Source organism: Callospermophilus lateralis, chromosome 5, assembly GCF_048772815.1.
Source record: "Callospermophilus lateralis isolate mCalLat2 chromosome 5, mCalLat2.hap1, whole genome shotgun sequence".
Classification (NCBI taxonomy): domain Eukaryota; kingdom Metazoa; phylum Chordata; class Mammalia; order Rodentia; family Sciuridae; genus Callospermophilus; species Callospermophilus lateralis.
The window spans coordinates 3,646,550-3,673,522 of record NC_135309.1 but is presented as its reverse complement, the minus strand read 5'-3'; the positions used below and the strand labels follow the sequence as shown (position 1 = coordinate 3,673,522).

At 49.9% G+C, this 26,973-nt stretch overlaps 1 protein-coding gene across 1 annotated transcript; it reads left to right on the top strand.

Annotated features, from left to right (window-relative positions):
* The first annotated feature begins 17,533 nt into the window (after window positions 1-17,533).
* Prss38 (serine protease 38) lies at window positions 17,534-19,544 on the top strand. The gene is made up of 5 exons (XM_076855601.2): window positions 17,534-17,705; window positions 17,788-17,950; window positions 18,512-18,783; window positions 18,911-19,053; window positions 19,251-19,544. The coding sequence occupies exons 1-5, from the start codon at window positions 17,534-17,536 to the stop codon at window positions 19,503-19,505; spliced, it is 1,005 nt and encodes a 334-aa protein (XP_076711716.2). The 3' UTR covers window positions 19,506-19,544.
* The last annotated feature ends 7,429 nt before the right edge of the window (window positions 19,545-26,973 follow it).

Genomic DNA, 26,973 nt, shown 5'->3' with positions numbered 1-26,973 from the left:
GGACAGGACCATCCCTTGGCGAAACCCTGCCCAGGGCCAGGAGGCATGGGAGCTGAGTGACCTTTGCACCCACACTGGTGGGGAACTGCTAGAATGCACAGGCAGGTCCCAGCTCCAAGGGGACACACTGACAAATGCAGAGCACAAGTCCCAGGACTTCTCAATGCAGAGTGGCCTCTCCAGCCTCAGCAGAGGTAGGTATGATCAGGTAGATAGAGCCTGGGAGGAGGTGGTGTGAGGGCTTCCTGGGCAGTCCCCAGAGCCTCCCCAGTGACTGTCAGGGTTCCAGGCTCTGGTGAGCACTAGCACACCAAGGGTGAGGCCAATGTACTGGGGGTGGGGGGTGTGCAAGAGTGAGGAGTGTGCTGACGTGTGCTTACCTAAGTGTGTTCTCGGGTGTTTGTATACTTGATTGTGTGCTGTGGTGTGTGTGTATATGTGTTTGTACAATTGTGATGGGCATACTCAGGTCTGTGTGTATGAATACCTGTGTGCACATGTGTACCAGGATGTGTGTGAGAGTGTGGGGTGGTATCCAATGGACCTGCTCAACTCCTAGCTTGGGGGTTGCCACAGTACTTCAGGAGCAATTTCCAGGACTTGAGATTGTAATGCTAAAATCAAGACAATCCTAGGCCACCCAGAACCATGTCAGCAGACCTTGCCCTCAAGGAACCCTGGAAATGCACAGCCCCTCCTTCTGAGGGAGGGCAGTGTCAGAGGGTCCAGCAGTTCATCAACAAGAACTGACTCAAGTTCCCAGAGCCTACCTGCATGAGCTGCAGCCTCTTCCTCCCTCTCCTGGAAGGTTCTGGGGTGCAGCTGCTCCTCTGAGGTCCAGCTCTTGTTTCTTCTGCTGCCCCTACCCACCGAGGAGCAAAGACCCTGACATGTAGTGTCCCCTTTATTTCTCCCTGTGAGAGGTGGGCCTCACATCTACACCCCACCTCCAGCCCTCAGACTTTGGGTGGGTTCTGGACAGTGCAACCATACCCATCTGTACTGCTGAGAGAAGGACTCAGGCCACCTCCTGCCAGATCCCCAGAGCCCTACTGAATGGCGGGCAGGGGCTCACACAGACCCCGCGAAGAATACTGGGCCAGGTACCCTATGCCTGGTCACTTCTGGCTTGGATGGGAGCCATTCTTGCACCCGCATCCAGAGGCCCCTGTGACACTGGGGCTGGACATCAGTGCTGTTGACAGCTGCTGTTTGGAAATGGTTTGAGTGCTCCTCTGCCCTGGCTCCGTATGTGGAAGGCAGTCCCCTTGTGAGGTGCAAAGAGGGAGGAAGCTTGTCCACCATGGTTTTCAGAGGTGGGCCTTGGGAAGGTGGTCCAGGCTAGGTAAGCTCATGACTGAATCCTGGTGACTCTGTAAGAGAGACCAGAAGAGACGTGCACCCACCCCCTGTCTCTAGCCCCCTGGTGCCCTGCACCACCCTGGGACTCTGCTGGCAAGCAGGCCCGCTCCAGGCGTGCGCCTTGACCTTAGGCCTCCAGAACCGCGGGCCGCAACAAATCTGTCTTCTCCATGGCCCACCCAGCCCACAGTGTCGTGTCATTAGCAACAGAGAACCAAGGTGCTGCCCCCACCCTGCACAGCTTGTAGGGGAAGAAAGGCCCGGATGCTGAGTCCGATGTGAACACCACCTGGTCTCCCAAACTCACTACAAACACGAGAGGAACATATTGCACCACAACTGCAGGGGTCAGTCACATGATAGGAAAATTTTCATATATATAGTCTGAGGGGACTTCCACCATACAAGCCATCTATCATTGGCCAAAATAGTATTATGCCAAGCAGGACTGTATACAGAACACCAAAAGCTGAAATAACAACAGCACAACCATTTGGTGGAACAGAAGACAAAGTAGACTGGCTATTACTGAGCTCAGCAGGGACCACCAAGTTTCCTGGGGTCCAAGACATGGGGCAGCGATTGTGTCTGCTGTCTCTCTACATGGACACAGGTAAGCTTGGGAGTGGGAGGAGAGAGGCTCCCTCCAGGCCATGACTCCTCAAGCGCAGGCCTCAGGGTTCTCTGAAGTAGAAGCAGAGCTGGTCCAGGGCTCCTTGATATGGCCCTGGTGCCTCAGTGCCCATGTCCCTGGCCCTGATCCTGGCTCTGGCCCTGGCCCTGTGTTTGAACTGAATGCTTTCACATATTTGGCTGGTTTCAAGGTCTTGTTTTGGGTGTCTCCTGCTGACTTTTTTTTTTTTCTTTTTTTGACCAGTTCTTACTGTTGCCAAGGCTTGCCTTGAACTTTTGGGCTCAAGCCATTCCCCTGCCTCAGTCTCCTGAGCAGCTGGGACTGTAACATAACACCATACCCAGCTTCTTGATGACCATGCCCAGAAAGCAATTGTGACTGATTTGCAACAAAAGTGTTCCTTCTCTTGAGCTTCTAGTTCAATCTGATCAAAATGTGTTTTGATATTACCAGTCAAATAAAATAACATCGAATTTACCGCACAAGAATGCATTGTAGCTGAGACTCAATCTCAGATTTCATATTTTTATGTGACTCAATATATTCTTACTTATTGTCTTTGTCTTTATAAATGTTATACACTAAAGCATATAACAATATTTGCAGAATTTAAAATACAGACTTCATCTGTTTCATTGCTAAAAGCAAGTTTGGTGTCCCTGATCCCTTCCTGGGGATTGTTCTTCCCTTGTTTTTCTCTACTGATGGAGTTGACATCCAAACACTAGTTTACTATCATTGGCCCTGAAGATCTTCCTTCAGTCATTTCTGTGTAGGAACATTCCCACCTATGGGTCCCCTCCAGAGCCCACACCTGTTGGTGTTACACCTCCAGGGGACATTTCCAAATCTATTAGTTGACACTCTGTGAGAGGAAGGAAAGGGAGTGGATGCTGGATAGGAGTATTCTTCCCTGCTTTGTGTTTTAAGTCTCCATAAGGAAAAGGAGATTACTTTCAAGCAGGACTCAGACATGTAGACAGAATGTGGGTGTTGGGGCAGAGCCCAAGTCCAAGAGCCTTGGATGAATTTTCAGTTTGATTTGGGCTGTAATCCCAAACAACAATCCCAAACACTGTAACTCTGACTTTAGAGTTAGAAAATCCTAAAAATATAATTCTGGGCTGGGCACAGTGGTACATGCCTGTAATCCCAGCAGCTCAGGAGGGTGAGGCAGGAGGACTGAAAGTTCAAAGTCAGCCTCAGCAACTTAGTGAAGCCCTAAGCAGCTTAGTGAGATTTTGTCTCTAAATAAAATGTAAACAATGGCTGCAGATGTGACTCAGTGGTTAAGGGACCCTGGGTTCAATCTGTGATATCAAATTTATATATATATATAACACACGTATACATATATATGTATACATACATATATTTCTAGAAAAAAATTTAAATTCTTTAAAGACATCAAATTGCATTTTTAAAAAAGCAGATTTATTTGAGAAACATGAAAACACAAGAGAATACTTCGTAGGCCACTTTACAGAATAAAATAGGCAATAATAATATACACATTTTTGCAAACATGAACATTCAGATGTACTAACAGTCACGGGGTTAGTAGCTACAGGAAGTAAACAATATTACAAAGAAACAGGTCAAAAAGCAAAATATATAAATGTATTATCACCATGGTTGGTAATTGTGCACATTCAGGTTTATAACTGCAGTCATCTGAAATACTAAGTCTTTTGATGAGATTGATAAAAACTGAGATTGGTTACCACTGAATATGCAGTCACTCAGGGAGCCCAGATCTTGAGAAATTGTCTTTTGTAAATGCAGATGTACAAAAAGGGCATCTCTTCATTTATTTTATGTACACACAAAGTCAGCATGTCAATGCATTTTCTCTGAGTCAAATTTGCACAAAATGAATTTGAACTTTCTCTAAAAGTTGTAATACAACTTATACCTCCAGTGTTGGAAGTGATGCTAAGATAAAATAAATAATATAGCAAATTGTGATACGGTAGTGTGGTGCACCCCCTTTTTTCTAGTACTGAAGGCTTTATGCATACACTGTATATTTGTAAAAATGATTTGAATCCCTTTATAAGACATTTATTAGAGTGTCTGCTAGGGGTCAAGCATTGCTGTTAGGGATACAGTGAAGAAAAGAACAGGGCAACCCACTCATCCTTTGTGGAGGTCTCAGTCCAAAGAAAAGAGAAAGGCTCAAGCAGTGCTAAAAATAAATGCACCATAAACCAAATTTCAGGTTGTGGAAGGATTATAAGACAAAAGAACTGGCCTTATATCAGCATTATATCAATAAATTGTCTGTCTGCATTGCTCTCTGTTTTATCTCCTCTGCAGACCTTTAGTATGCACAGTAGACACAAAATAACCTCTTAAGTCTCCAATGTGAGATCAAGAACATACATTTGAACTGACTTCTTTTACTAAGGTATTGTCTTTGTGACAAAACCTCCCATAAATTGTGGTGCTGCCCATGATTCTGAGATACAATCCTGAATATAGCACCCCCTTTTTTTCCTATGGGATTTGCAGTTTGGGGGAATTCAGCTTGTAATATTGGGGATTTTAATCTTTTGAGATTGCAATTTTGGGAATTTTAGATTTCTGGGATTTTTGCTCTTTGAGAATCTCAGCATTTGGGAATCTGTCTTTTGAGTTCATGATGGACACCCTTTGGGGCCACCGGAGTGCTGAGAGCAGCCTGGCATGTGTTTTTGGACTGTTGGGGGACGCTCATTGTACTCATTTCAGCCTTGTCCACTCCATACTCATGAGCAGGGCCTGAGAGGGGAAAATCTCTGAGTCGGCTCTCCTGGCCACTCACGCTGGATGTGCCTCCATGCCACAGTTCCTGGGGCCAGTCCACCAAAACCACTGTGGGGAGAGTCCCCAGCACCTCTCTGACCCCCAGTCAAGTGTAGTGGAGGCTCAGCCCCTAGCAGAGCAGTGTGTGTGCACATGCCCTTACACGCACACATGCCCTTGCACACAGAGACTCATGGACCAACTGAAAACTATTAGGTTTAAAACAGTGACAAAGCAGAGCCGGGGAGGCCTGAAGAGCTCCCGCACTGGCTGCTTGGCAATAGGGACTAATGCAGGGACTGTCAGAAGAGTGCAGCCTTGCACAGAAGTTACTTCTTTAGGGACATCTGGGCAGATGTACAACCCTGGGTAGAGCGACTCTTGTTATTGACACCTAGCTTAGTATTGATCCTGTGGCCAAGAATCATTTTAACAGAACAAATTATAGACTTCTCTTCATTTTGCCTCAAGAAGTCCCTTTGCCTCCACTTCTTCAGGATAGTTGACTGTGGCACGTGTGTTCTTATTACAAGGACATTCCCAGGAGGCTCCATTCTCTCTGCAGAACCTCTCTCATCTGTTGCTAGGCTTTGACACATGCTCACACAGGCAGGCAGAAAAATAACAACCACCAACTCAGGTGTACATTTATGACCCCAGGGCCCCTGCCAGAGCTGGGACCAGGCTCCGTGTTTGGGGGTGGGTAATATCTGGAAAATATTTAATATTTAAATATAATAATAGAATGACGATATGATTTTTGGTACCAGGGATTGAGCCCAATATCCAGGAAAGACTGTTACTGTGTCCTTGGAGGGGCCTCTTCCCAGGCCCAGCAGGTTCATGCTGTTGGTAGCAAAGATGAGGGTCAGCCTGAGGATGGGCATTCGATTTACAGCCATGGAGGAACAAGCTAGGCCCCTGGAGGATACTGCCACCTGCAGCTGTGTGAGGCGACCACGCCCAGAACTTGGTGACAGATTAAACCAAGTCCAACTGCCACAAATTGGCTATGGATCAGTTAGTTTAGGCTGTATAACAAACCCAAATCAAAAGTGATGGAACTTAGTAAGTTCAGTATCTCAAGAATCTATACAGAGATGGATATGCCAAGAGGAGGAAGCAGCAGCAGGAGGAGAAGGAGCAGGGCTAAGAGCACAGTGCAGTGTCCAACAGTTGTTAAGACTCTTTCTAGAACAGTAAACTTACGAAAATGTTAGCCAGGTGCAGTGGTGCATGCCTGTAGTGCCAGCAACTCGGGAGCTGAGGCAGAGGATCACAAGTTTGAGGGCAGCCTCATCAATTTAGCAATTCTGTAAGCAACTTAGTGAGACACTGTCTCAAAATAAAAAATAAGGGCTGGGGATATGGCCCAGTGGTTAAGCATCCCTGGGCTCAATCCCTGGTACCAAAAATCATATCGTCATTCTATTATTATATTTAAATATTAAATATTTTCCAGTGTTCTGTGAGGTTTTGCCCTGCTAAATATTTTCCAGTGTTCTGTGAGGTTTTGCCCTGCCTGTTTTTTGAAAACACACTGTATTTCCTTGCAGTATCACTTGGCCACAGTGGAAATAGTTATTTTCAGGTTTTGTTTTTTTGGCTTTTGGCAGTGCTTACCAACTTGAATCTGGGATTACCTGTTCAATACAAATCCATTAGTAATAATTATGTCCTACAGAAAAGTATGTTGGGCTTTAAGAAGTTGTCTCAGAGTGTATTCATGCAGCTTGTAGGGTGGGGTAAGCTCGGTGCAGAGTGCTTGCCTAACATGCAAGTGACACTGAGTCCACCCCGTACCTACCCACCCCCAAACACGGAGAAATAAAGAAAAGTAGACGAGCATCCCTCGTCTAAAATGCTGGTCCCAGAAGTGTTTTAGATTTCAGATTTTTGGTTTTTGGATTTTGGAATGTTTACATACACATATTCATCTTGTAGGTGTGATGTACATCTCAACACACACTTCATATATGCCTCAGGGCCACTTAAGAACAGTCTGAAACTCCTGTAGGCAGGACTTGTAGTGCACTTGGACTCTGACTTGGACCTATCCATGAAGTCTTATGTGGAATGTTCCTCTTGGGTTGTCATGTCAACCCTCAAAAAGTCTTGGACTTTTGAGCATTTGTATTTCAGATTTTTGGATTACGGATGCTCAATCTGCAACAGTAAACAAAAAGGCAACTGTTTGTAGTGTTGAACCAGAGGGGTTGGAGGGGCCCGAGGGCCCGGAAAAGTGGCAGCTTTATCATGCGGCTTCTGCAGGTACTGCCAGCGTTCCCACCTGAGTCTATCCAGGACACCTGAGCAGAGGCCATCAGGGGTTGGGCATTTCCCTTTCCATATCACAGTCTGTCCCAGTACTGTCTGTCCTGGGAAGACCCCAGTGCATTCTTGACCAAGTACAGACAGGGAGCCAGCTTTGCCCTGGACCATGTCCCAGGGGCAAGCAAGCAGCGTGGGGCTCCAGGGGTGACCTAGGGGCCATTCTAGCCTGAGGTGAAGCTGGATGCTGTGAACATTCCAGGCATGCTGGTTGCCTGGCCTTCCTCAGCAGGCTGGGAACAGGCCCGGCATGGTGGGCGGTGCCTCCCAAGGCCTCTGGCTGACCCTGCACAAAGGCAGGGCGTTCCTCTGCCTCGAGGCTCCTGGACAGCTGCAGAGGTCAGTTGGCAAGGCCACCAGGCCCTTCCTGACAACGCTCTTTGAGGAGACTTGTCTGGGATGGGGGTGATGTTCTTGTGCCACCCCAGGGTCAGTAATCGCAGATGCTCCCCCTGCAGAGTCAGTGTGTGTGTTGAGGGAGGGGTGATCATTTGCTTGGCAGGTCCATCCTGGGATGGATGAGGCTTAGATGAGCCGTGGGCAAACAACAGGCACATGAAGGTGGCTAGGGAGATCAGTGTGGCCAGCCCAGCCCCTCTCCCTATCTCCTGTCCCCTCAGAGGATTGAGCCCCACCTGCACACACTCTTTTGACCACAGGCATCTGCCTCCGATTTCCCCAAGTTCAAAGGCAGACAGTTGGCAGGCAGCAGCGCTGGGTGGGCTGGCCTGCTGCTGGGTGTGCTGTCCCGTCTGGATTCTGGTCTGGGAAGAGAAGAGTCACGTCAGTCTGGCCCCCCTTCCTCCCAGCCCTGCTGTGATTGAAGCCACGTGTCAGGGCCGCCTGTCTAACAGCCGGCGATGGCTGCAGGTGGGCCATGGATTCAGGGACCATCTGCAAGCTCCCACAGGCTGGGCATGTTCTCCTGTGGCCTGGTAGCCCCTGATTTATGCAAGGGCCAGCTGATCAGGACACCAAGCTCTGCACAGACTCGGGCATGGGAACTTGGGACAGGGCTCAACATTTCTCAGCTGACCCAAGGGATGCCCATGGCCTTCAGAAAACTGTGGCTCCACAACCTGCAGCTCCTATAGACTGAGCAAGGCTTCCAGTGCCACCACCTACCCAGTACAAGAGATTTTTCAAAGGTACATGTGGGATACAGGTCCTAAAGGCTGTGGGGTTGCCTTATCCTACAGGGCAAGGGGGAGGTCAACCTTCCAAGGCTGGCCCTAGAGCTGGGAAGAAAGGGCTTCTACTTTTTTTTCCCCCTTGGTCCCAGGGGTTGAACCCAGGGCAAGGTACCACTGAACTACATCCCCAGCCTCATTTATTATTTTGAGACAGGATCTTGCTAAGTTGTCAAGGTAGCCTTGAATACACAATTCCTCTACTTCAACCTCCAAGTCAGTGGGATTGCAGGCATGTGCCAGCCAACGTGGCACAGGGCTTCTACTTTTAAGGCCAAGGGGAGGTATGGACCTGGAGCTGAGTCACATAGCTGTGATGGGTGTCTTCTGTTCTACAGAGTAGCCAAGGCAGAGTTATAAGGGAAGATACTGCAAGGTTCTAGTTGCCATTTCTGTAGTGAGTCTTCTTCCTGCCACCCTGGGTCACCCACACTGAATCTCCACCTTCCCTCCTGCAGCTGGCTCCCGCCACTTTGCAAGAACTTGGCATGAGCCTTTACCCCCACTTGGTGGGCTGGTCTCTGGTCCTTGGCCCCTGGCAGGCTGTGGGAACATGAGGGTGAGGACACTAGTTTTGGGGTGCTTGAATGGAGCTCAGGGCTCTTTGCATCCCACACCTTGAAGTTGATCTGGGATGTTTCACATGGTGCATGGTGCATGGTGACGCATGGCTGGCACTGTTATAGCTGCCCAGCTCTCCTATGGACTATAGCCCTTGGCAGGGGCCCTCTTGACCTACTCCACCTATCTACACTTGGTCTTCTGCCAGCCTCATCCTGTTTCCTAACTCAGTGCCAAGAGGGACACTGGCTTGCCCTGAGGAGCTTGGAAGGGGCCTTCCTGGGGCAGATCCAGGAGGTGGTCCCCTGGGAAGGGTGTGGATGATGTGGTGGCAGGTGTTGGGGGTGCAAAAGACGTCGAAGTGTCAAAGCATGTTGAGAGTTTGGGCGCAGGTGCACAAAGCCAGAGAAGCTGGTCATCCCAAACTGAGCACTAGGTGTGTATATCTCAGGAGCACATGCACATGGCAGAAGACCCATAAGGAATGGAGAGCCCGCCCTGCAACTCTCAGCTACATGGAATCTAGCCATCCAGTGGCTTCTCCCTGGGGGAAGCCCACAACTGCCCTGCCTTCCCTATGTCTTGTCCAAAGAGGCCAAAAACTTCCCAGGACACAACAGCCTAGCCTCAAACCCTCCTGGGAAGGAAACATGTATTCCCACCTCAAGCCTCAAGATGTGGCAAGGTCCAGCCTGGGATCAATTCTCAGATCCATCCCCTGCCCAAGTGTCCAGTGTCCCAGCTCAGAAACCCCCTCTGGCCAATCTCGGCCCTGCCTCCATGTCTCTGTCTATGGAGGACTCACCTAGTGACCCTGGACAAAGCTGGGGTGGAGCAAGTCATCCTAGCCACAGGCTTCCAGCATGCTCCACCCAAGCAGAAAGCATGGATAGTACCTGCTGCTGTCATAGACCAGAGGGACCTGGAGCACTGCTGTAGACAGATCCTCCTCACTGACTCCTCCCCACCCTCCTGTCAGGTGGGCATGTGGGATCCTTCTCAAGAGAGGACACAGAGGCCCCCTCAACTGCAAATTAAGGCAGAAGATGTCCCCAGCCTGGAGACAGGAAAGGATAAGGGTCCCCAGGAATTCTCCAGGGAAATGCAAATGCTGTGCCTTGGGGGCTGACTCAGCAGTAGCAGGGATTCATTGTCAAACAGTGCTCTGAGAACCTGCATTTCACAGTGTGTAGTGCAAGACAGTGGGGAAAACAAGTCACTGCACAAGGTGAATGTACCCACATCTGAAGCCCAGGTCCCTGTAAGGTGTGGAGCAGGGTCAGCCCATAGCCTTCATCACAGCAAGAAGAGAACAAAAGTGAAAACAACTGGTGCACATTGCATCTGCAACATGCAGGATTCTTGCCATCCCTTAAATGCAAAATAAGAAGGAGGAGAAAAGAAGAAAAGAATGAGGAAGAGGAGGAGGAAGAGAAGAAAGGAAGAATGAAGAAGTGAGTTCAGTATAGTCCAAAAGGGACATATAGACCCAGAGAGAAGCATTGCTCCTGCCTGGACTTCTGACCCTCTGTGGCCAGGCAGAGTTGAGAGCAGGGCCATCATTGTCCTCCTGGGCTAGTCAGCATTGTTTCCAGTGTGGACTGTTCTTGGCACTATTGGTGCTGTTGCTGGGAAGCTTGGGAGGGTTAGGGAGCTCAGGGCCCTGATATTACAAGATCCGTCTCCCCCACTAGACTGATGAGGGCCTTAAGAGAGAGTATGTGTACTCAGGGAAATCCCCTTGGTCCAGAACACTGGAGAAGGGGTTTAGACCTGGAAAGATCTCAGAGGGAGGGCAGAGATGAAAACTGCTGGGCAAGACCCAGAGTGGCCAGCAGTCTGGAAGTCTTCTGAGAATCCCACTGTAGGTGTGCAGCCCAGATATGAGCAAGAGAGTCAGCTTGCAGACTGAGAGAATGTGGGACGGGAGTCCCAGAGCAAACTCACTACACAGTGGGAGATAGCATTTAGTGAGGTGCTTCAGTCCAGATAGATCCTGGAGGAACTTGAGTCAGGACACACATGGGCTTGGAGATGATAGACCAGGCTGGGAGATGACAGACCAGGCTCCGAAGTGTATGAGCTGGGCTGTGGGCAATCTTGGGAAGTGGGAGGCAAAGCAACTTTCAGAGGACTTCTGAAAAAAAAGAGCGAGAGCTTTCTTTTCTAATATAGGTATTTAAAGCTATAAATTTGCTGGACACAGTGGCACATGCCTATAATTCCAGTGCCTCAGGAGACTGAGACAGTAGGATCACGACCTAGGCAACTTTGCAAAGCCTAGCCTTAAAATAAAAAATAAAACCCAGTACCTAATTAATTGATAAAGCTATAAATTTGCCTATAAGAACTACTTTAGGGGCTGGGATTGTGGCTCAGTGGTAGAGTGTTCGCCTAGCACAGGCAGGACCCAGGTTCGATCCTCAGCCCCACATAAAAATAAAGGCATTGTGTTGTGTCCCTCTGCACCTAAAAAATAAATATTTTTTTTAAAAAAGAACTACTTTAGCTACATCTCTTATTTTTTTGACATGATATTCTTTCATTTCATTTATCTCAAAATATTTTTAACTTACCCTGTGGTATCTTCTTGGAACCCCATCCCCATCCTGGGTTACATAACAGTATATTGTTTAATTCTCACACATTCATGAACTTCCTCCAGTTTTTTCTGCTTTGCTTTTCATATTTACTTCTACTTTGGGGAGAGTACACATTGGTATAATTTCGATCCTTTTTCATGAGTTAAAGTTCATCTTTGACCTTGCATGTTGGTCTATCCTGGAGAAAGTTCACATGTCTAGAGAAGAATGTGGATCCTGCTTGTTGGGTGAAGTGCCCTCCATCTTCTGGGCCTTGCTGTCCACAGTATGGCTCCCATCTGTGTCTCCCCATTGCACTTTGCTGGTTATTTGATACACTGCTGAGAGTGGATTTCTGAAGAATCTTGAGTGTTACTGTGTCTGCTTCTCTCTTTAATTCTGTCTGTTCTTGTTGCATGGTTTTGGGGGCCATAGTTAGATGCACATATGTTTGTAATTGTTCTGTCTTTGTAATGAGTCAACCTGCTACAGCTTGGATGTGTTTCTCCAAAAACCTGTGTTGAAAACTTCATCCCCAGTGCAATACCACAGAGTACAATACTTTATATTCCTGCCAGCAAGGTGTGATTTCTCCCATGTCCTCATAAGCAGTTGTTATTTTTCATTTTTAAAATTATCGCCATCTGAGTGGGTGTGAAATGGCATCTTGTGTGGTTTTGATTTACACATCCCTGATGGCTGATAATACTAGACATTTTTAAAAATGTGGAATGGGTATTAGACTTATGTTTCTGTGCCTCTATTGAGTTGAGCAATATTTTCTTTCATGGTTTGTTTTTGTTTTTGTTTGTACTTGGGCTTGAACCCAGGAGCACTTTCCCATGGAGCCACATTTCCAGCCATTTTTATTTTGAGACAGGGCCTTGCTAAGTTGTTGAAGCTGGTTTTGAATCCGTGATCCTCCTGCCTCAGTCTTCTGAGTCACTGGGATAACAGGCATGCATCATCACGGTGTCAGGTGTACACCATTATCAGGATAAGCAAACTTTGGTTTTCAGGTCAAACATCAATTTGAGGACAAAGGTACAGAGGCCAGTCCAATTTTTGGTAGGCAGGTAAATATGAGCTTCACAAAGGAAAAAATGCCTCAGAATTCAGGGGACACCAGGGCTGTGGGCCTGACACAAGTGTACATCTTAAGTTCCATTAAAAGAACCATTGTATTTTCTTTTAAATGCTCAGGAATGGCTGTAACTTGGTTATGACTGTTTTTGCTAGGTATTCAAGATCAAGTTGGCATACTGATCTTGTTCCTATCTGCTGTTAAGAATCAGCTGAGTTCCCTCAGGGTCACTCTTAGGAGCTTGTGATCAGCCTCTTGAGTGTCATTTGCCAGGATGGACCAGGGTCTCCTTGACACTGTGGCTTCCCTTGGAAGCATCAGGAATGTCTCCCTTATCCAATGCCCCCCATCTTTGCAGCATGTGCACTGGCAGTGTTCTGTTCTCCAGGGTCTCATAGGAGAATTTCCCTTATTCCATGGGTTTAAACTGACTTGGAGGGCAAGAATCAAATGTTGGCTATTTTCTTTCTTGGCCCTTTTACTTTCTTAACTTTGTCTTAAACATTCAGCAAGCCAGTTTCATCAGCCTTACAGAAAGAGTACTGGGTTTTAACTTTAATGTTTATAACTTTACCCCTTCTGTTCAACGGGGGTCTGTATGAGTACTGGAAGTTAGCCTTACATCCTCTCTGTCTATAGATGATGGCCTACTATCTCAAATTACCTCAGGTTGTTATATTGAAAGTTGTACTTCTGTAAGGCACTAACAGACAATAGTTAAGTCTACAAGGAAAATACAAAATGAATTTAACAAGAGCAAAAACCTATTTAGTTTGTATCATAGCTAGGAACCAAGAAACATAATTTTTATAACCCCAAACCTTTACTCTAAACTTTAGTTTGAAGAACACCAATTGGTAAAATGTTCTTTGTTCTTTTAAACCTTATATTTTAAAGACTTGTATACTTGGAAGGTATGAATACATTGAGTATATAAAAAATCCAATAATAGCACGACAATTACACTGATGTTTTTATATATCAAGTCTGGCTTTTAAAGAAAACTTTAGATTCAATAATGTAGTGTAATACACTTTAGATTCAGTAATGTAGTGTAAAATACTAAAATAACAGTTGTTGTTTAGCCAGAATTGTACAAACCCTTATTCCTTTAAGACTAATTTTTCTGAAGACTAAAACTTAACAGACACAAGAAATTATCTTGATAAGAGCAGATTAATGTTTTAAGAAATCCTTGTTACTTCAACATATACAGGATTAAACTTTGGTTTATATCAGTATTATTAATATTTGACCTTAGGGGAAAAGCCTTGAATAGCTTTAACTTATTATGCTAAATATATATATAAATAACCAACTTAGTTACATACAAACATTTTGAAATTTACCCTCCGTCAACCAGAGGGTCCTCCAGTCCCACTCTTAGCACCTATAATATGCAATCCTCCTTCCTCTCAGGCTTTCTGTAAGACTTTGGGTGAGCCTCAGGATTGTGGATTCATTTCTAAGTTTGGTTGTGCTTCTTAGTGCCTCTTAGGCTTCTGCGTGACTTCTTGTTTTCATGGGATACAGCCATGATATGTTTTAATGTCCTTGTTTGCTCATTTTGACAATGAAGTCAGTTGCAGGTGATTTATCCTTGTTTTGGGGATGGGAACTTTTGCTTCTTTACCTGTCTAGTTTCTTTGAACCAATGCCAGGCATTGTGAATTTTATCTCACTGGGTGCTGTATATATATATATATATATATATATATATATATATATATATATATATATATATATATATTTTAATTCCTACAGATCTTCCTGAATTTAATCTGAATTCATTTGTGTGGCTTGACTCCAGTTAAGTCTTTTCAGGTCTTGCTTCTGTGGTTTCCTAGATGGCGTGGGTGTGTCTGGTCTAGTGACGACTGGTTCTCATCACTGAGAGTGTACACCTGCCATTGTCCTGTGGGCATGGAAACTTTCCCACTTGCCTGTTGTGAATGGGACTCTCACACCTGTTGTGAGTACCAGGTGGCTTTCCACTTCATTCTCCTGGGGTTTTCTCTTCATCCTTGGGTGGTTTTGTCACATGCTTATGTGACAAACTCTAGGCTGAGAACACAAAGGTGCCTTCTCCGGTCCTCCAGGGTTCTCTCTGTCCTTCTCTTGTGTCTGGTGCCCTTTCCTGAGAACCTGACCACCATGGCCGTCCTGTTATCCCCTCTCTTCTGTCAGCCTCCCCCAAATGCCCTGGAGCTGTGTCCTGCTGTGCTGTGCCCTGGGAGTCTCTCAGTGGTGGCCACCTCCACTGTCTCTCTGGGATCCAGCATTCACTGCCTGATGTTTGGTCTTAAACACCAGCTTCCTGTATTAAATTTTGGGTGGGAGTTGTTTCAGGTGGAAGGTCATTCTGGTCCTGTTGATAAAACTTGGCTTTATTGTTTTATTTTAAAAAATCAAAATAAAAGCAGCACTTTCTTTCTTAAAAGTGCGTGCACCCAGCACATAGTACGTCCACATTTCTTTTCTGAGCATCTCTTTTCCTTCCCATAGGGGGTCGTTTCTTCTGACTCACATTCTAGTTCATGGATTCTCTTCATCTGGGCCTCAACTGTTGTTAAAACCATTCAGTGATTTCTGAATTTTGGTTTTTGGGCTTTTCATTTCTATAATTTCTATGATGATTCTTTTCACATTCTCCTTGGTCAAATTTACAGCTTCCAGTCATTGCAAACAGTCGACAAGCCTTTGACCCCCTTGAGCCTACCCATAGTCAGCGTCCTTCTTTCATGTTTTCTGGCTGGTGATCCAGGCATTGGGATTTCTTGAGTCTGTTTTCCTACTGGTTCTCTGTCATGGTGCACATCTTGTGCTTCTTTCTGACCATCTTTGCTTGTGTGCTGGAAAAGAGGTCAGGTTTCACTTGTAGAAACAAGTGAAACATCCTTAGCCTCATGGATAATGCTCTCATTGCCCTAAGAGGAGCTCACTGGGCTTTTTTCCAGGTGCATGGGCACACCAGCCACTTGGAGTTACCTTCGGTTGCCTTCAGGGCTTGAGAACTTGAGATTTTCCAGGTTCAAGGTTTGAGTACCCAGTTGATTCAGAGTTGGGCTGTGGCCATTAAAGGACTGATTTACCTAGGATTCACCCTTATTTCTGGGGAGCATCCCTTTTTATTTCAGCCAGAAGCAAGTGTGGCTGACCACAGTTCACCCCTTGCTGGGTCCTGACTCCTATTTTGTTTCAGTAGCCTCAAAAGGACAGACCCCTTTGCCGCCATTTCTGCAAGGGCAGCACCCACTCAGATGGGGTGGGTCATTGTCTCCTTGCTCCCCAGATCTCACTGTTCTGGTGAGTCCTTAGCACATTATAAGTGTCTCCTGCTTCTGGAGATGGCTTTATGTTTTGTCATTGTTTTGGTCTGGATATGAAGTGACCCCAAGGAAGGCTTGTTCTCCTGCTGGTGGCACTCTTCAGAAGTGGTAGGAACTTTAGGGGACATGTGACCTTGAAGGCACTAGCTTGCCCTTGGCCCCTTCCTTTCTCTTTCTTTGCTTCCTAGCTATCATGATGTGAGCAATTCTGCTCCACCATGTGTCCCCTGCCATGATGCTTCCTTCACAAAGGTCCGAAGCCACAGGACCAAGTGACCGTAGATTGAAATCTCTGAAACTATGATCCAAAAGGAATCTTTCCTTTTTAAAGTTGATTTTCTCAGGTAGTCTGTCACAGTGATGGAAAGTGGATTAACACACCACTGCAATTAGATATCGAAGTTGCATATCTATCAGGATTTAATTCTGGGTTTCATTCCTATAATAAACTGAATATTTGTGTTTTCCCCCAAATTCATAGGTTGAATTCCTAACTCCCTGTGTGATGGTATCCAGAAGTGGGGTCTTGAGGAGGTGATTAAGTCATAACCTTCACCCTGTCTGTTCCATGTGAGGTCAGCACCAGCAGGCAGTAGTCTGCAGCCCAAGAGGGCCCTCCCTAGTCCCTGACCATGCTGGATCCCCAACCTTGGACTTCTAGCCTCCAGAATATGAAGAATAAATCTCTGTTGTTGACATGCCCTCCAGTCTCTGGTATTTTGTCATAGCAACTTGAACTGATGAAGACAATTCCATTATCTGTCCCAGCCTATGCCCCACTGATGTTTTAATTACTGCAGAATCATAATAAAATTTGGTGTCTTGTAGGGAAATTTTATCTGCCTTATTCTTAAATTTTTACCCTTCCACATGAATTATTAATTTTTTATACTAGGGATTGAACCCAAGGGACTCAGCCACTGATCCACATCCCTAGTCCTTTCATTTTTTATACATTTTTTTTATCTTGAGAGAGAGTCTCACTAAGTTGCTGAGGGTGGTTTTGAACTTGAGATTCTCCTACCTCACCCTCCCCAGTCACTGCTGGGGTTATGGGCCTGCATCACTGCACCCAGCATGAATTATAACTTTTAAAACCAGCTTGTAGAGTGCATTTAAAAACCATGCCAGGATTTTGTTTGGAATTGCCCTAATTTTTCTCATTTTTGTTATGTAATTCTTTGGAATCCTGTATTTTGATGATAACAAGACTTGTCAAAACTAGCTGGGATGAGTATATTTTACTGTGTGTAAATGAAGCCTCAATTTAAAAAATAAAAGATTTTCACAGGGTATGGCACAGGTGTGAGAGACAATGATTCAACCAAATTGAGTTGGCCACGGAGAAAGCTGGGATACCAGGCTGGGTAAGAAGTTCTCAGAGCTGGAAGATCGAGGTGTGACTATGGGATGGAATGCCACACCTACAAGAGTTGGGCTGGGTGCTCTGTCACATGCCTAGAGTGGGCACCATCACGTGTCCTGCTGGGGCTGCAGTCATTGGTGGGAGCTTGTTCTGCTGGGCCTGCAGTCATTGGTGGGAGCATGTCCTGCTGGGGGCGCCATCGGGTATCCAGGGCTCAGGCGCTGTCACGTGTCCTGCTCGCGCGCCCCCACCGGCTGGGGGCGCTGTCACCTGCAACTACGTAGTCACCTGCTGCGCAGGCTCCTCCATGGCCGCCCCCGCATCCAGCCTGGGCGCATCCCGCCTGGGCGCATCCCGATGCGCTGCCCTGGGGTTCCTGCTGCTAGTGCTTCTGCTCCTGCAGACGCCCCTGGCCCGGGCTACCGCCGCGGCCCACCAACACCTTAAGAGCTCGGGGGACTCCCTGAGCAGTGCTGTGGGTAGGTCCCGTCCCTGGCGCGGGCAGCCATCAGACCCCTCGCGCTGCCCCGCCGCGCGCCCACTCTGCCTGTTTCTCCCCAGCCTGTGGCCGGCGCGCGGTGCAGGGCAAGATCCTGGGCGGTGTGTCCGCGCCGCCGGGGAAGTGGCCATGGCAGGTCAGCGTGCAGTATGCCGGCTTTCACGTGTGCGGGGGCTCCATCCTCAACGAGTACTGGGTGCTGTCGGCCGCGCACTGCTTCGGCAGGTGAGGGCGCCGGGAGGCAGGAACACAGCGAGTCCACGATGGTGTTGCGTCCACCTCGTAATGGGTTACCACTTGTAGCGCCCGTCTGCTTTAGCAGAACCCTTCTCTGCACTGAGGCCCCGACCGCTCTGGGAGGCTGGTTCCCACTTGCACCATCCGGCCCCACACCAGCAGCTCCCTCCACCTCAGACCCTCAGTGAGGTGCCCACGCTAGAGACCGCACCCCAGCCATGCTCGCTGATGCTAACCGAGCAAGGCCCTGTCCCTTGAGCCTCAGTCACATCCACAGCAGCTGCCTGGTGCACAGGGACAAGACTCCCCTTTGGCCATCTGCCTGCTGTGGGAAGTGTGTCACTGTCCAGCCTGCTGCAAGGGAGGGTTCATATGTGGGGGCGTCTGGCTTGTAGAGCTGTTGGCCAGGGGCCCTTGATGGTCTGCGATCTGAGTCAGGCACCTGTTGTGGGTACCTCTGCTGGTCAGGCTTCACTGCCTTCCAGTCTTGGTTCTGTCTATAGGCTGATGGTGGGGGCTACATGCAGTGGCTTTCATTTTGGCCCCCAGGGACAAGAGCATCCAGATTTTTGACATGTACGTGGGAATCGTCAACCTCCTGGTGGCCAACGAGCACACCCAGTGGTTCGAGGTGAACCAGGTGATTCTGCACCCCAACTACGAAAGGTTCCACCCGGTGGGGAGTGATGTGGCTCTGGTGCAGCTGAAGACCCGCATAGTGTTTTCCGATGCTGTCCTTCCTGTCTGCCTGGCACCTCCTGATGTGAACCTCACCAACCTTTCTTGCTGGGCCACTGGGTGGGGTGTGGTCACGCAGCAAGGTAGGCACAAGGGCAGCTTACACTGAAGCCGGCACACGTCTTCTCCCAGGTGGGCTGTGTTCCTTGCAGGCTGAGGCTCTGCTGTCCCTGCCTGGAGCTCACAGCTGCCCCTCTCCGAACCCTACAGGTCACACCACGGATGAGCTGCAGGAGGTCCAGCTGCCGCTGGTCTCCAAGGCCCTGTGTGCACTGCTTTACAGACACTCGTCCTATATCCTGCCAGACATGCTGTGTGCTGGGGACCTCTTTAATGTGAGGACTGTGTGCGAGGTATGCCCCCACTGGAAGGATTGGAGTTGGGGCTGGGCAGGGACCCTGGGATGGCTGTGTGTTGATGATGGTGCATGAATACCTCGTACCTGCCGCCAGGGAGGGGGCCATGTGAGTGGGGAGCGAGGCCACCCTCCCTGCACCTGAGAGACAGGCCCTCGACCCTCAGGTAACAGAAAACCCCACTTCCTTTGCAGGGTGACTCTGGGGGGCCGCTGGTCTGTGAATTCAACCACACATGGTTGCAGATTGGAATCGTGAGCTGGGGCCGCGGATGTACCCAGCCCTTGTACCCTGGAGTGTATGCCCGGGTCTCCTATTTCTCAAACTGGATCCGTTATAACATAGAAATCACACCCATTCCTCCTCAGCCGACCCCTGCTCTCTGCCCCATCCTGGAAGTCACTGTTGGTGTCCTTGTGACCACTCTGGTGGGCCTGTTAGTGTTGTGAGGACTGAGACCACCCCAAGCTTCCTCATGGTTGCACACCCTGCTTCAATCCAGCTGCAGCCTGCCGGGTCCCTATGCTCCTCTTGGCAGTCTCTCCAGAGCCAGGTGAGGCCAGGTGCCGGGGGCCATAGGTGGGTCTCCCAGGGGAGGCTTAGGGGCTTCCCAGGAGGGCAGAGGAGATGCAGCAGGAGAGCCAGGAGCTTTGGTAAGGTTATTAAATATCTATGAAGCAAGCATCTCAGCGCTTCTGTACTAGTCTTTCTGCTCCAGGGTTGCAGCAGATTCCTTCAGAATGAGTGTCCGTGCAGAGAAGGGCCCACCTGCCCCCTGTACATCCACCTTCAGAGTGAGGCAGCTGCCATAGCATGAAAGGAAGAGCCCAGATCAAATGGAGCCTTTGTAGGAAGGACTATCCAGAGGCCAGTGTGAGTCTGTGGGCTGTAGCTAGAGCTGATGCAAGAGGGAAGGGCATTGTCTGAATATTTAAACCTGCAAACAGAAAGGAGTTCCTGAAGACATTTAAACATCCAGTTTGAAAAACTGGAAAAGGTGAGCTGAGAGTAGCTGGGCCCAAGAAAGGAACCAGAGGATCTGTGCAGAAACTAATGAGCCCAAATCAAAACATACCACAGCTGGCAGTCAGCCCTGCCCCTCCACATGTCTAGCACCCCAGACTCACCAGCTTCAGATGGAAAATACTCCTCCCAAAATTTTGTCTCTATTAACTATGAACAAACTTACTTTTCTTGTCATTTCCTAAATGATACAGTATAACAGCTATTTACAGAACATTTACATTGTATGAGGTGTCGTATGTCACCTAGAGAGGATGCAAACTGCAAGGAGGATTGCCTGGGTTACAGGCAAATACTGAGCCTTTTACACAAAGACTTGAATTTTGGTACCTGCAGGGGGTCCTGGAACTAACCTCAAAGACACCAAGGGACAATTTTATTTCAAAATGCTGCTTTTAAAAAAGAAAAAACCTAAAAAGTGTATAGTGGCAGGGGAGAGGGGATTACTAACCTAATCAAGAAAGAAATGAGAACAAGAACATAAAAAAAGAAACGACAAAGAGGAGCTGGATGCTGTGGCACACACCTATGGTACCAGTGACTTGGGAGGCTGAGGCAGGAGGATGGCAAATTTCAGGCCAGCCTCAACAACTTAGCAAGACCAGCAGCTTAGCAAGACCCTGCCTCAAAATAAAATTATAAGGACTGGCGATATAGTTCAGTGGTAGGCACATGTGCAAGGCTGGGTTCAGTCTCCAACACTGGGGGTAAAAAAGAAAAAAAAATGAAACAAAAAAATAAGAAATCACAAGATATTACACAATTATATGTAAATGAGTTTTAATTCCCTTTTTAGGAATTTTTAAAAAATCAAAATCAACAGAAGGTTCAAATAGACCAAATTCTATAAAAGCATTCCTCTCTACTTCTCGACAATCAGGGACCGAGAGATGCCATTATGTCCCTAATGGGGTATCTCCTGCCTGACACGTGGGTTGGGACTGGGCAGGCTCTGCCTCCACTGTCACTGTGCACCATTGGAGGACAGTGTCTCTATCATCACCTAGGAGGTGTCCAGAGACATGAGCAGGGTCACTTAAGACGTTCTCATGTAAAGAACAAGAAGGCTTTTAGTGTGGGGGGCTGTCCTGGAGAACATGAGACGGCCAGGTGACAGGAAGTTCAGCAGTCCTGAGACAGCTGTGTAAACGCAATCTGTGCACCTGTTAGGGGACATCAAGGTTCAAGCAATGAGATGGACCCCCCCACCAACCCCCTCCGAAAAGAGATGGAAGGTCACACGCAGAGCTCTTTAAAATGCCCCTATTCTCAGTCTATTTTCTGTTGCTATAACTAAATACTACAGACTGGGAAACTTATAAAGAATAGAGGTTAGGAGGGAAAGAGAAAGGAAGACAGGCAGGAGACAGAATAGAAGCTTATTTGGCTCATCTTCTGGAGGCTGGAACGCAGAAGCATGGGCTCTTGCGGGGACTTTCTGCCCCACCATGACCTGGAAGGGCCTCACATAGCCCTCACAGGTGTGCTAGAGCAAGCATATTCCTAACCAAGCCACGTCCTCCTTGACCCGCTAGGGACCTGGTGACAGCAGGACCTCCTGACCCTGTCCCTCCACAGACCACCAACACATGACCTTGGGGTTGGGTTTCCAGCACATGGGCTTCAAAGGCCACTCCCAGACCATGGCCTAAAGAGGAGCACAACAGAACCAGGAGGGAGGTCTTTGTGCTGCTGAGGGCTGAAGGGGCCGACCCTCAGGGCAAGCCCCTACCACGGCAGGTGCACCCAAGGGAATGACACACAGCTCAGACAGAGCAGCTTAAGGTTCTTCTTTTCCTCTGTACCTAGATAAGTTGATTTCCAACTTTTTATCAAAACATGAACTTGCAAGAATTCCCAGGGAGAGACAGTTCATGGGCTAGCTGGTCAGAAGATACTGACGCGTTCTACGTGGACGCTGCAGTTCAGCAGGCCACAGACTGGGTGATCCACGTCTGCCATGCATACAGAAGTCAGTGGGTAAGGCTGAACATTCAGACTGCACCCTGCCTGTGGGATTGGTGGGTGACAAGTGTCGCTTCAGTTCCTGGAGGTAACTGGTCGAATAGAGTTGAGATCACAGGATCCCAACCAGGGAGGGGTCATGCAGCCCCGAAGGGCAGCTGAACACAAGGGTTCTTGCAGCACTTCAAAACATAAACACATTCCATGTGACATTCATGGGACACCTGCTGTGTCCCAGTTACAGCCCTGGGAAGGCAAGGAGATGGAAGGATCATTCTCTGCTGTCCCTGGGCTTATTTTCTGGCAGGAGACTGAAACGAAGCTCCGCTATCTGGCTCTACTGGTGTTTACAGAGCTGTGGTTTTACACGGCAAGGGTTGTGGCCACGATCAGTTATGACCAGGTCTAACCACATCTGAGCCCTCCCCCTGGCCTGTCGTCTACCTGCACTGGGCCTGGGGAGCCACGGACACTTTGGAGCCCCCCCGAAAGGAGCGTCAGCATGTGACTCTGTCTTCCTGGGTCACATCCATGGCACATGTGGGTGCTCCTGGAGGGAGAGTGGCTTCCCACTGTCGAGTGAGCAGAGCTGCCAGGCACCTGGGGAGTGGGCATGGTATGGCACTGAGCCAGAGTCAGGCTGCTGCCCAAGCCGGGATCAGCACTACCTCCAGCACCCGTCAAAGCAGAGGAACACACTTGACCACGCGGCTGGTGCAGAGGGTGCTCCGGCCACTGTGCCCCTGTGGGCGCAGCCCCATGGACCCGGAGGGGACTCTGTGGGCACAAGTCCATGGACCAGGATGGGCTCTGTGGGTGCAGCCCCATGGACCAGGAGGGGCTCTGTGGGCGCAGCCCCATGGACCAGGAGGGAACTCTCTGCAGCCACAGAGGCTGCCTATGGGAAGCAGCAGCTGCCAGGCCTCCCCATCGCCCCCATGTGTGATGGCTCTGCAGTGCCTGGATTGGCCATGGCTCCTGGAGGAACCACGCCCCAAACTGGGGCATTCGCACCCCACCCGGCAGAGCACGTGCCCGTGTGGTAGCACTTGCGGAGCCAACGTTCAGGACGCGGCTAGAGTGCGTTAAAGGGAACCCGCTTTGTTTCAGAGATGAAATGTTTATTCTTTAGCTTGTTGTGTTTATTTATTTGTGGTACCTCAAATAAATATCAAACCTAGGACCTCATAGTGCTCCAGCATCCCCTACCACTGAGCTGCACCAGCCCTTTGTATTTTATTTTGAGGTAGGGTCTCATCAAGTTGCCCAGGCTGACCTTGAACTTTGGCCCCCTGGCTCAACCCCCGAGGCTCTAGGGTCATGGGCACACTCCCCTGCTCCTAGCTTCAGTTTGTAAAGTGACGTGGCCCTTTACGTGTCTGCGGGGTTCTGTGTGGCACTTCGGCAGGGGTGTGCATGGTGTGATGGTTGTAGCAGGGGAGAGCCCAGTGCGTGGGCAGGCCTCACCCTGGCCCCCAGCTTGGCGGCTGTGCTTAAGGACTTTGTGGCATCCTGGGCTGAAGTCCGGGCACATCTCTGGGTTCTAATTCCCACTTCATGGTTTCCTCCAAGGACTCCAAAGCAGTGGCTGCGGAGTGGCACCCTGCCCTCTCCTCCACCAGGGGGCACTTCTCTGGCCTCTTGGAAGTGGGACTTCCCTGGGCCCCAGCACTTTTGAGTGGCCTACTCTGCAAAGCTGGGGCGGTGGCCTGCCTGGTGTGAGTGGCAGTTGTGACGCTGGCTTGGGGTGCTGAGCGGAGGAGGCAGGCTGCACCTGGGAGTTGGGACTCCGCTGCCCTGGCATTGCAGAGCCCCCAGCACGGGCTTCAGAGAGAACCGGCCAGCCACAGGCCCAGGCCAGGCTTTCTGAGGGCTTCTGCCTTGCTGCCACACTGGGTGTGCCATGCTGCCCGCAGAGGGACCTCACTGGCTCATGAGTTAGTGGCGAGGACACTGCTTCCCACTCCAGCCGTACCTGTCCCCAGCTCCCGTCAGCTCCTGGTGGACACCTGGCCAGGAAGCTCAGGGGGCTCATGGTGCCAGGTGCTTGGAGTAAGGGTCAGAGAGCCCACAGCAGGAGTGGGCCGTGCCCAAGGGCAGCCTGCAGCCCCGTATCCCCAGGCTTTGGGCGCAGAGACCTCCACCCTGGGGAGCTGTGTGGCTGGACTCCCTCCTGACCCCAGCAGTGCCTGGGCCCCCATCTGTCTCATCTGTCTCGTGGTGTGAGGACCGCCCTCTGTGTGTGTCCTGTGTTGAGACTGAGCCCTCCAGGGAGGTTTCAGAGGTGGGGCCTTGGGGAGGAGTCCTGGTGACTTCTGAGGAACACAGGACATGCAGGAAGACTGGAGGACACACACACACACTGCCTGTCTTGCTGCGTGGTGCCCTATGCTGCCTTAGAACTCTGCTGCGAGAAGGCAGTCCCCGAATGTGTCCCCTGGATCTTGGACCACCAGAACTATGAGCTAAACAGACCCCTTTCCTTTTTGTGGCAGTGCTGGGGATTGAACCCAAGGGCACTCTACCACTAAGCCACATCCCCTGTCCTTTTAATTTGTTTATCTTGAGATAGAGTCTCGCTAAGTTGCTGAGGCTGGCTTTGAACTTGTACCTTGAACCTCCTGCCTCAGTCTCTGGAGTTACTGGGATTACAGGTGCTTGCCACCAAGCCCGGCAAAACCTCTTTTCTTTAAAAAGCCATCCTACCTCAAGCATTTTGGCATAGTAACAGGAGACATACAAATGCAACCTCTCTTGACACTGCCCATTCAAATCCTCTCCAGCCCCAGCCCCTCCGTGGTGAATCAAAATTAATTCCTCTTCTGCCCACCCTTGCACTGCCATGGTCAGGACCCTCCCTGGAACTAGGAAATCACTCCGCCAAAGCAGAGGACCACACAGAAGCTGCAGCATTCTCCTTTTTTAACACATATTTTCCTTTCAGTTGACCCTCTTAGTGGGTATAGTGGCCGCTCAATCTCCATGTGCAACGTGTGATGATCAGATCAGGTGATTGGCAGGTCCGTCACCTCAGACTTTGGCCATTAGTCATCCTTTCTTTGAGCTGGGAACATTCAGAGTCCTCCCTAGTAGCTGCTCTGAAAGGTCCCATTCCTGCTGTCCATCAGGGTGAGTGCGGGTGAGCCGCAGGGCACAGGCTTCAGTTTCTCTGAGGTCACGCCACGATACCACCCCAGGTGGCCAACATGTGCAGCCCTTGTTTCTGTGCCTGCGTGTTTCATCCACGGTTCTCCAGCTCCTCCCACCTGGCCACTGAAACCAGGACCTCACCCCTGTTGTGACTGGATGGCCTGTGACGGCACCACTTGCTCCTCATCCACCTGTGCTGATCCCACCTGACCACCATGGACAGTGTGAACCCAGGAGTGCAGATGTCTCTCCGACAAGCTACCTCGTGTCCCTTGGAGGAAGGTCCAGTGGTAGGACTCTGCATCCTTTCCTTGGTAGTTATTTGAGGAGCCTCCATACCTTTCCGTGACAGCCCACCTAGTTCACGTTTCTGCCCCTTCTTCCACCTTCCATCTTCCTCCCCAGGAAGACCCCTGCTCATCTGTCCTCCAGGGGACCTCCCTAGGAAGACCCCTCCTCCCCTGTCCTCCAGGGGACCTCCCTAGGATGACCCCTCCTCTTCTGTCCTCTAGTGGACCTTTCTAGGATGACCTTTCCTCCTCTGTCCCCCAGGGGACCTCCCCAGGAAGACCCCTCCTCCTCTGTCCTCCATGGGACCTCCCTAGGATGACCCCTCCTCTTCTGTCTTCTAGAGGACCACCAAGGACTCCTCCCCTCTGTTCTCTAGGGGACCACCAAGGTCCCCTCCTCCTCTGTCCTCCAGGGGACCTCCCTAGGATGACCCCTTCTCCTCTGTCCTCCATGGGACCTCCCTAGGATAACCCCTCCTCTTCTGTCCTCTAGAGGACTGCCAAGGACTCCTCCTCCTCCCCATCCTTCAGGTGACCCTCCTGGCCTCAGTGTCGCTGCCTGCTCAGTATTGGACAAGGCAGGTCAGGGAGTGGGGACAGTGACGGGTGCTGGTTCTACTGTGGGCTCTGAAGCTCTTTGGGTCAGAGTTGTGAGCTGGGCTCGGCTCCGTCCCACACCCTGCCCCACGTCCCTCTGCTTCTCCGTACTCTGCAAGCTCTTGGGACCTGTTGGGGCGTCGTGAGTTCAGGGGTGGAAGGCAGCCCCTCCCAGCCTTCCACAGCAAGACTGCGCCCAGGACAATGAGCAGCAAGCAGGTCCCCACCTACTGCTCTGGCCTGGACGCCACTTCTGTTCCTGCAGAGAGGGCCTCACTGAGGGCCAGCCAGTTCGTCCCCAGTGAGGTCCTACTCCCATAAGCTGTTGGAGATGCTGCAGGGAGGGCTACACAGTGGGCAAACCCCAGGTCCAGGACAGAAGGGCACGCACTACCGCCCCCAGGACAGCAAGGAATTCAAGGGACTCTGCTGCCCTGTTCTGTGCAGGAAGGCCCCAGACCCACCTGGCTCAGTTCTCAGTCCTGGCCAGCTGGCTGGGAGAATCTTCCCTGTTCTCCCTGGCCAGAAGAGGCGACGGAGGCCTGAGTGGGAGGGGGCTGCCCAGCCCCCCACCATGCCCACCCACTGGCATCCCCTCCCAGCCTCCTCGCCACCATCCCAGGGCACTGGTCTGCTCCAGAGGCCCCAGCTGGGCCATGCTGGCGCCTCACCCTCAGAGCACAGGCCGGACTCCACTCCCGCCTTCCCTCTATGACTTAATGGCCAAAACAGAGCTGCCCATAAAAAATGATGCTTTGACACTGCGGCCAGGACCTGATCCAAGAGCCATCACGCGGAGTTCCTTACCACGGCCATTCATCTCGGAAGCTGATGGGTTCTTGCCGAGCCAGGGTGGCCTGGAGCCCTGCACAGCCCAGATAAGGAGGGCTGA

Bases quoted from the DNA above. Each gene is read 5' to 3' on its own strand.
- Prss38 (XM_076855601.2), top strand. From the start codon at position 17,534: ATGGCCGCCCCCGCATCCAGCCTGGGCGCATCCCGCCTGGGCGCATCC. The intron at 17,706-17,787 runs GTAGGTCCCGTC...GTTTCTCCCCAG, and splicing joins CTCCCTGAGCAGTGCTGTGG to CCTGTGGCCGGCGCGCGGTG. The intron at 17,951-18,511 runs GTGAGGGCGCCG...TTTGGCCCCCAG, and splicing joins GCCGCGCACTGCTTCGGCAG to GGACAAGAGCATCCAGATTT.